The sequence below is a fragment of the Hibiscus syriacus genome, unplaced genomic scaffold (genome assembly GCF_006381635.1).
Source record: "Hibiscus syriacus cultivar Baekdansim isolate YM2019G1 unplaced genomic scaffold, ASM638163v2 tig00116964_pilon, whole genome shotgun sequence".
Lineage (NCBI taxonomy): Eukaryota > Viridiplantae > Streptophyta > Magnoliopsida > Malvales > Malvaceae > Hibiscus > Hibiscus syriacus.
The window spans coordinates 3,360,749-3,371,533 of NW_024063489.1; the positions used below are offsets into that span (position 1 = coordinate 3,360,749).

Here is a 10,785-nt window from a genome sequence, read left to right on the forward strand (position 1 = left end):
CAGCTATATGAGAGCTTGCTTTTACCATGGGCATGATGGCTTGGCATATCACTTCAGAGTCCAAGTTCGGATGATCTTGGTTGACCCTTCTAGCACAATATGTGTAAGGACTGTTGTATACTGTTAGTTCCCATATGTTGGTTTTCCTCTTCATTTTCGATACGCGAACCATCCAATTGCATCCGTTTTCGCACCGGGCACAATAGCATACATATTTTTCGGTCGTCGATCGGTTGACTCTGGACTGAACAGAATTACGAATATTGTAATTTTTGATAGCCATCATCGCTTCTTCTTTGCTTGAAAACTCCATGCCTAAAGATAATTCACCATTATTTATTGATGAGTAATATCCATAGTCACCGAGATGAGGCATATCCGCAAATTCTGGCCCGTACATTGCACCATAATCAACTTCATACATGTGTGCAGGAGGGTCAGTTTGTACCACATTTCCTGGAACTTCATCATCATCGGAGTTGAATTGCGGTGATTCTGGGTGAATGAATAGTCCAGTCTCAGCACCATCCGCACCAGGCTCACGAAGTGGTTCTTCTGGTGGAAATGATGGTTCCTCCATGCTCTCCACATTTAGGTCGAAGAACCTACTACTTGCACGCCTTCCCCTTGAACTGGAAGGCATATCGACATTGAGATCGAAAAAGTTTGCAGTCGAATGCCTCCCCCTGGAGCTTGAAGCCACCGTGTCAAATGGAAACTGCACAGATGATTGCGTCGATGGCATCTCCATATGGTCAAAGAAATTTGCAGATGAATGCCTTCCCCTTGAACTGGACGCGGTGTTGCCATACAGATTGTTCGTGGACCCACCTCGGTACATATCGTAAGGAGTTACGGATGAATGTCTCCCTATTACGGCATTAAAATCATTACACATTATTGTAGTCGGGCTGCCAACTTGATCAACTTGTTCAGCCAGCCCATAGTGTGAGCTTAAAGATTGACCCCGAACAGCACGCACTTGAACAAAATGTGCAAACATCTCAATAGCGGCGTTTGAATAATTACTTTGAGCTTCAACCATCATTTGAACATCATCATTGTTCGAAAGTTCGAACGCTGTATAAGTTAATGGCAACAATGATGTTGGAAATCTGTACTGCAACGACGACATTCTTCTGTTACTTCCAACATGAATCTTCCTCGAAATCTTCGTTATTAGCTCCTCAAGAGTTATGTTTCTCTTGAATGATATTTTAACACGCTCATTTGATACGAAAACAACGTCGGTTTCATCTTCTCGAATTTCACCATCATAATAAACAATAGCTGAAAGTCGTGCCATTCTTTGAGTTTAAAAGTGCGGCAATATTATATCTGCAAAAAAAAAATAACTTAAACAAACCTGATTAAATAAATTATATATGAAAGAAAATATAACACAATAAATTTTTTACACATCAACGTAAATAATTTAAATAATATAATTTTATATTATTACATGCACTGCAAAACTATTTCGACGTATGCTCCCGCTTTTCAATTTTACAAACATAAAAATTAATTGAAAATAATTAGTATAATATTTTTTCAAATAATGATAATAAAAAATAAATATAATTAAAAAATTATAACAAAATTACCTTATAACGAAAAATCGCACGAAATTCTAAATCAAATTTGAGAAGATTGCGAGAATTATTACTCGTTGACGGAATTGTTGTATTAATTTATAAGAGAGGAGAGATGCGAGGAGATGTGAGCCGGAGGAGTGTATTTATAAGCATATAAGGCGCGATACCTGCACCGCGCTATATGCAATTATTTAGATAAAAGATATAGCGCGGATCAGGGACCGCGTTAAATATAATTTCGGAGTATAACGCGGATCAGAGGGCGCGCTATACCCACGTGACGCCAGATCACCGTATATCGCTGGACAGGGGGCGCGCTATACCCACGTGGCGCCAAATCAGCATATAACGTGGTGCAGAGGGCGCACTTTTCTACTAAGAGTGTTAGATCAAAAAATATAGTATGACCGGTGTTAGATCGATAATAATACCGATCACAGGTGATATACCGGGAAAATAGCCTTCAATTGGATACAAATCATATTAGATGAATGGAGAAAATATTTCCAAGTATAAATCTGACCAATAACCATTATGGAAAAAGAATAAATCAATAACAACAGAATAAAAGAATCTCACAAAATTGTACTGTCCTAAAATATAGTATTTTATACGCTAACATCCTCTCATGTCTTATAATCCCCGTTTAAACTCTTAAGCCAGAGTAGCACAATTTGAGGTCGTAGGGTCAAACAAAGCAGGTAGCAGATACTTCCTCCCATTGACACCATGTGCATTGTAGCTGGCACCAGTTGTGGCGTCCACCGGATGGTGTCCGGCATAGCCCGGATAAGCCCTTTTACCATAAATCCCGGGACAAGCAGATGCAGCCTCCAGCGGTGCCTCTTTCGGACCCTGGTAGTACCCATTTCCAAACGGATTGGTCACAGTCCCAGCCAAGAGGCTAGCTATATTGATCACCATCCCGTCAAGACCGACATCATTGTTGGGTGCAACCAAAGGTGGGTTCTGTGGTCCGTAGATGGGCTGGTGGAATGGCCAAGCGCATTGACCCGGGCACTGTGTCTCTGAGTTACCGACCCAGATATAAGCGAATTACTGTGACCATTGCTTGAACTTCCTAAAGCTGAACCATGGGTTCCACACCTGCTAGAACAGAAGCCATCAACAGCCACGTCGGCTGATGTCAAAACAACGTTAATGGCGTTCTTCTGAGCACCCTTTGATCCCAGTTCCACGATTTGTTGATTCATGAGTGATTTTCCCAAAGAGTAGTTGTCGTCAAGGATTTGTGAACCCAAGGAGATGTCAAGAGAAGAAGGTCTCTTGGTGAGCTGATAATATTTTTCCGTGGCTTTCCACCATGTAGCAACGGAGGGTTGAGCTACTGTAGGCTTGGAAGATGCAACGGAAGCGATGAAATCGGAGACAATCGCACGTTGGGAAGGCTTGAATTTGCCATACCAAATGAGATTAACAGATATTTTCCCAGATAGAAGAGGGCCATTGTGGTATTGGAAAAGCAAAGGCTGCTCGGTTTCGTCCGATTCCACGAGCTTCCTTGCTTCCGCGGTGAAATATAACGAAGACACCAAAACAAGAAGAAACAGAACAACATTGGAAGTGTCCAAAGAAGCCATTATAGAAGAAAAGCTCAGATGAAGTGAGATTGAATGTTCATTTTTAGGTAATTTTGGATGATGAGAAGTGAAACGAGGTATGCAGATTTTTTTAAGGGTAGTAAGTGGCAGGAAAGAGAAGGTGGGGTGGCATGCCAGCCAACTGACGCGTTGCCAATGCGTTAAAGGAATACAGTTTAAAGCCAGCTAAGGGCAGATAAAGGCAAAGAGACGTGAAGAAAATTGACGAAATTGGGTGGTTATTCGGGTGATGGTGCTTTTGAGGCAGTGGGAAAACGCGTAATAGTAGTTTGGGGACTGTGCAGCCAAATCCATTTGGGGGAGGTGGCTTTAGGGTTTCAAAAGATCAACTAGCTGGAACATCAAGCTTTCATAATTGAGAATTATTGAAGAGGAAAATAAGTGTTCATAGATGAAACATTTGTGTAACATGTACATGTACCAAGTTACGTGTTGCCGCATATAAAATTAATCTTATTATAAATATACAAATATAGTTAATCACAACTTTTACTGGTTTTGAAATAATTTGCTGCACTACGGTCTTTAATTTAGAAAATAAAAATATTTATAAAATATGAACTAAATTAAATCAAAAGATCACGATGAATATGCATGCAAAGCCAAGACACATGTTAGAATCAACAATAACCCATGAAATAATTTTTACAAATGTAATGTATAGATTTTTAGTCACGGCAGACCAAGAGCTATGAATAGAGGTATCATGCTGCTACATAATTTTTTAAAAAATATTTTTTTATCTAATCCAAACTTAACCGAAGTTAGGGATAGATGGATTAGTTTGACGATAATAATATGATTCATTATGTAATAAATTAATACGAATAAGCTCAAATTTATTAAGTTGTTTTAGCAAATATTGTCACATGAGCACGTGTGTTTTCATTTACCATTTTCATGTAAACTTAAAAAGTTGTATTAAAATTTTAAGGGGTACGAAATTATAAAATTTTAGAATGTGAGATATTAAGATAACCAATAAAAAATACAAATAAAAATTTAGGTTCATCCCTTGACAAAGGCATACGGAAGGCAAGAAAACAGGGCAGTCGAATGAATAATTGACTAATTGTCCACGACCAGATGCTGTTTACAAGCCTGAACACGAGTAATGTTCCTACTGTAGGTCTTGCTGCCAATTGTTTTTTATTCAACTGAGCTAATCCAATTTCCAACATCCTTAACTGGAAAACCAAAATTGGAAGTTTCCCCAGTAAAGTAGGAAAGGCTGATTGATTTGAATCACTAACGAAAACTCCAGAGTGAGAATTGTTAACATGATAAAAGCAAACCCAAGTAGTTTGCTGGTATTTTATTATCCGCATAATCATAATAATTTAACAAATAAAAGAATTAAACCCTAATCCGTGTACATTCAGCTAATCGATGCTTCAGATGGTTAGCTCAAAGTCGAGCAAGATGATGTTGAAGGATCATACAAAGCAGGAAGCAAGTATTTCCTGCCATTGTCACCATGAGCATTGTAGCTAGCACCGATGGTTAGCTAATCGATGCTTCAGGTGGTTAGCTCAAAGTCGAGCAAGATGATGTTGAAGGATCATACAAAGCAGGAAGCAAGTATTTCCTGCCATTGTCACCATGAGCATTGTAGCTAGCACCCGTTGTTGCGTCTACAAGTAGGTTTCCTGCGTATCCTGGATAAGCCCCTTTACCATAAATGCCGGGACAAGCTGATGAAGCCTCCAATGGTGCCTCCGCTGGGCCCTGGAAGTAACCATTTCCGAAAGGGTTGGTGACAGTCCCGGCAAAGAGACTAGCCAAGTTGATCACCATGCCATCCAGACCCACATTGTTGTTTGGTGCAATCAAAGGAGCGCTTTGTGGTCCGTAGATTGGTTGGTGGAAGGGCCAGGCACATTGACCGGGGCACTGAGTCTGGGAGTTACCAACCCAAATGTAAGCGAATTTGGAGTACTTCTTGGCCTTGATGTGACCACTGGTTGAGCCCAAGGCTGACCCATGAGTCCCACATCGGCTCATGCAAAACCCTTCAACAGCAACATCGGAAGCTGTTAAAACAACGTTGATAGCATTCTTTTGGTCACCCTTGGAGGCTAATTCAACGATTTGTTTGTTTTTGAGAGACTTCCCGAATGAATAGTTTTCGTCGAGAATCTGTTTTCCCAAAGACAGGGAAAGCGACGATTTCTTGGAGGAGAGGTGGTAATACTTCTCCGTTGTTTTCCACCACTGGGCAACAGAGGGCTGGTTATTTTGAGGCGGGGCGGGGGAGGAAAGTGAGGCAACAAAATCGGAGACGATAGCCCTCTCGGAAGGCTTGAACTTGCCATACCAAATCAAATTGACTGTAATTTTGCCAGAAAGAAGGGGACCGTTGTGGTATGTCAAGAGCTGAGGCTGGTCTTGCACCAGTTCACTCAGCTTCCTTCCGGCCGAACATATTTGAAACAGAGCTATCATAAGGAAAATTTTCAAAACACAATGAGTAAGGTAAGAAGCCATTTTTTGTTTTGATAGGAAAGAAACAAGGAGAACAATACGGTGCTTTAGGATATGGTTTGAGTTGTGGATTTTGAGGATAGTGGAAAAGGGTATATATAGGCCTGGGAAATGAGTTTATTTATTGAACTTCAATTTCTTTAGAATTTAAAAAAAAAGTGGGGATTTAGGGTTGGAGCTTCGTCATTGCCAGTAAGCTTTGAAAAAGAGGCGCAACGGTTTCAAAAAAAGAAAAGAAAACAGTGTCCCGCCATTCGCTCTACGTGCCGTTTCATTTCACTCTCCAATAAAAAATATCCGTGATTAACAGTGCCTTTTAAGCGCGTGAAAACAAGTTTCTTGGTGAACTGCGAAAGTGTGGTAAAATGGAAGCAGATATAATAAACGTTATGAAATGACAGGCTGGAGTTAATTTTATTGGTAGCTAGCTGGCTGGCTGGCTGTCAGAGTGGGCAAAAGTGGTGAATCCTGGGAATCCAAGGTGATGTACGCGCCTGTGGCTCATTTTGTAGGCCTTGGCACTTAGCTGGATCAAGCTAACACAAGGCACGGAATAGTGTGGACTTGAAGAGCAGCCAGCTAGCCCCAGGCCTTTTTCCCTCTTTTCAAAAACAGAGCTCCTGCTTAGTGTACTTGTTGCAGGTTAACGTTGGTGCTTCAGTTTCAAAGTTTGAAGTTGAATAAATCCCAATATTGGAGGGATATAATAATTCATGTTATTGTATCCTTAAATTCTTTTTTTTATTACTGAAAATTGAGGTATGTATCACTTATTAAGATGATATATATTTAAATAAAAAACGATTCAATGAATCAATTAACAAATATGTTGATTTTACAGACATTTTCATATCATCCGTGACTTACAAGCTACGAGACCAAATCAAAAGTATAACAGTTCAAATAATCTAACCCTAAATTCACGAGCTTAATTTTAAACTATCTAACACCTAAACAAACAGCAATCGCGAGGCAAGCTAATTAGTTATTTAAGTAATAACTTAGATCACATGATTCTTGTATCTTAATGAATATTTAATTAGAAAATAAAATATTATCTTAAAATAATATTATATTACGTCGAATCGATGAATTGGTTGCCTATGAGTCCACTTACAATGCCCTTAAGTCCCGAAATATTCGAAATATAAAATTATTACTGAACCGTGTCTGATGGGAACTACCTGCCTTGTCGGAGACATTTTCACATATATATCTAGTTTTCTAACAGCAACTTGCAAGATTTATCGAGGTGGTTGAGAATCTAAGCCTCTTATGCATTTCAAAAATCACATTAAGCATAGTCATGTTCACAAAACTAAACTGGAAGTAATGTTTTCTTCTTGTTATTATGACATGAAATCTTCAACAGAATTTCATGCCCCCTATCATATTGACTCTCTTTGTCTGCAAGGTCTGATGTCTCCATGCTTATAAAATGTTGAACTTCTTTTCAAAGAGGATATAAGCATGGGCAAAATAAGGATAAAGTTCGTGAGAACAAATATAAATAATAATATGAAAGTTCAAAATCTAATTGTTGAGGTATCAAATTGAAACTTAAAAATAGGGATGTTAGGGTCTAATTTGTTTAATTTTGAATTTATAGAATATTGCAGAGGAGGATATAGCCCTCCCACCATCAATATAGCTTCATCCATGGTTATCAGTTCCAAAATCCATTGCCGATGTGTAGGTATAATCCATAAATATTTGTGTGTGCTATTTCACAAATTAAACCAAGCTGTGGACCTTGTTTAATGTTATTTTAGTGTCTTTGGGTTGTAGTTACATAGAAAAGCGTGTATTGTCGATGGGGATGGATGTTCCTTCCTCATTTTCTCATATGTTTATATCATGTGCAGTCCATCTATCTTTGTTCTATTATGGATAAACTTTTCTTGCATGGTTAACAGTATAAACTGTTTCCGCTCTTCCCAGAAACCTTCATATATCTAATGGGGTGAAATTAGTTGTGTATATAAGACTTGGAAAACCTTCATTTTGAGATATTCTGAAGTCGCACTTTCTCAGAAGGTGTCGCTGTTGAGGCTCCACTGAATGTCAATGTGTAATGATAAAATGATAAGGTAAACTCTTCCATTTTTCCATCTCGGTCGACCTTGCATGTTCATTTTCCGTCCATGGTTTTGGTGCTGGAATTTTTCTTATTCATATTATCCATCGAAATAATCCGCTTAAGCGTGCGAGTAGTATATTATAATTCCCTCGAATGCCGCCAAAGCAATAGCATCTATGGGTTGATAAAATGTCTGGTGAAGTGAACCACCCGCAATACGAGGGCATGTCCTATTGGTATTGACATCCATCCCTGTAACTCATGGGATGGGGAAGGCTACTCTATTTCCTACAGCAGTATAGTTCAGCTGGAGCAACCAAAACAGTCTGGAATAATCCCATGATGTGACAATGCACTGCAGTTTTGTGTGTGGATAATGGAATTAAATGATGAAGCTACCTCAACTACGTCTCCATACTTGTTTTCTTGCAGAACATTGCATCTGGTACTCAAAACCCCTACGATTGATCATTTAGCCACGATTGTAGATTTTGCAGAGTTTATGAACCTAAACTATCCTCATCTTCATGCAAATAAAATGTATTATAAAACAAAATAAGAAATCTACCGTGCAATCCCTTGCAACTTTCTCATTGCATGAACCAACTCAACTATAAATAAACCCCTCTTACCCATATCCCAATATCCAAATTCAAACCCCCCCCCCCCTCTTTCTCTTTCAATATTTGGGTTCCAATTTTTAAGTTTTCACTTGCTACCACCCTTGTTTACTTCTCAATGTTCATCCCTTGTCTGAGACCCTCATGGTATTTCCCTTTGTATTGTGTTAATCTGCTGTTTAACTAATTAACTGTAAATAAATCTTTTTTTTTTCATTATAAAATGGGTTTGTATCTGATAAAGTGCATAAAGGTTCATGAATAATGACCATCGTTGATAACCATCCAAAAATTGGACCGTATTTTAGGCTATCAAATTAAGCCCAATCACCTTTATCTATTTAAGTCCAAATAGGAATGATCCTGGCCCAATTAATCTTTTTACATGTTGATAATAAATTTTTATGTATGATTTGTATATTTATGTATTTATTTTAAACAATGATATTTTTTTAGGTTATTCTTATAATATATTCCAATTAATTTCATATTTTATACAATTTATGTCAATTCTAAAACAGTTATTCAAAATTAAATAAATAAATCTACCATGCATTAATACAAACAACGTATTCAAAATCATAATAATTTTTTTATTAATCTTGGGTGAATACAAGGTAATATATGTTCAAAGAATTTTAACCTTTTGACATTGAACGCTTATACCTTTGCATACATGGTAGATTTATTTATTTGAATTTGAATAATTGTTTTAGAATTATGTTTTTAACTTAAAAATGTAATAACAATTATATATATTTATATTTGAATTAAATCTAGAGAAAATATATTAATTAGATCAATATAATTTTCTTGACATAATTCATACATATTGTTTATTTAAGGTAAACTAACTATTTGGTTACCCACCTATTACTTAATTTATGTTTTGGTCACTCAACTATTATTTTTTCAAAATCATATATAACCTTACGTTTTGGTACTGTTTTGATCACCTAACTTTAAAAAATTAACAATGATATTAACATGACATTTTTAAATTATTTTTCAATCCTAACGTGAGATTATCGTATGATGACATCACCACTAATTTTTTAAAGACAAGCGACCAAAACATAATCAAAATATAACATTAAGTGTGATTTAAAATAAATATTAATTAGGTGACCAAAACAGAGACTAAATAATAAGTAACTAAATAAATAATTTACTCTTTTTGGACGTGGGGTGGGCCAAAGCTTAGGTGGGCCTAGGCCTAGAGACACCTTTAATATCAGGAAATAACAATAATCTTTTAATCATTAAAGTCACTTGATTCATGCTAATAAAAGGATTTCAAGTGTAACGAATATATATTCTAAAATCCTCTCAACGATAGCTTTGATACGCTTGATTTTTGATGAAATTCAAATCGAAAGAAATAAGAAGACAGAGGAGCACACAAGGCGTCAAAGCGTTGAATTTATTTCCCTTTGCTAGTAAATTCTCCTTTTTGAGTCGATAGTTCAATCACATTGAGGAATGCACTTACTATCATCTGTAAAATGAATAAATAACGTAAAAAAAGTTGATTTTAAGGTGGACAAGGTGCGTCCACCACCGTATACTGTGAATCGAATACATCAAAAACAAAATCCGTGTACCGTCCAAGAAACAAGGTCGCCCTATTAATAAAGAAATGAAGAAAAGGTTTGGGCTATGGTGCCTAAGAAGCTGGGGCATGCTGATTGTGTCATCCATGATTTCACCTTTGAAGGCTATAATAACTTCATATCAGATACTATCGTTAATATTTTAATTAACAGATAAGATAAGAGGCCAATTTAAATTAAGATCAAATTACAATTGCGTGCACTTCTCTCCTATGCGAATACGTCCTCAAATTTGTTTTCACTCCAATGAAGTACAAGCTTAATATTTTAAATGATTTTTGAAATTCAAGATTCTTTTCAAATAATTCTTATTTAAGAAAAGGAAAGAGAAATTTCATTTCTAGTAGTATAAACCTATAACTACGATTTAAGAAAAAGATGTGTCAGTTAAAAACTTTTATCCAAATGTTTCTTAAAGATTATTGACAAACTTAAAATTGTTTTTGAAATTCAAGTATTAAAATATCTAAAATTTATAGCAGGGACAGATGTACTATACCCCTTAGTGAGTTATATGTATTCCTATTATTTAAAAAAATTGATTAAATTTAGTTCGATGTGTTAAGAAAAAAATAAAAAGATAAAAAAATTTACATACCATTATTATTTTTAAAATATTAAAATTTTAATCTTTATTCTTAAATTTCTATGTTGGTCGTTATTTATAATACGTTAAAGTAGAAATGGTTGATAGATTCATATACCAATTTGGCAATTTATATACTAAAGCCTTATTAATATATAATATTATAAAACACAGATTTGATATGT

General features: G+C 36.4%; 1 protein-coding gene and 1 pseudogene across 1 annotated transcript; both read right to left on the reverse strand.

Annotated features, from left to right (window-relative positions):
• Window positions 1-2,141: 2,141 nt before the first annotated feature.
• On the reverse strand, window positions 2,142-3,264 carry LOC120190895 (annotated as a pseudogene).
• A 1,234-nt stretch (window positions 3,265-4,498) lies between these two features.
• Window positions 4,499-5,757, reverse strand: LOC120190894 (protein PHOSPHATE-INDUCED 1-like). Its single transcript, XM_039193929.1, has one exon. It carries the CDS (start codon window positions 5,702-5,704, stop codon window positions 4,745-4,747), a length of 960 nt encoding a protein of 319 aa, XP_039049860.1. The 5' UTR covers window positions 5,705-5,757; the 3' UTR covers window positions 4,499-4,744.
• Window positions 5,758-10,785: the final 5,028 nt, after the last annotated feature.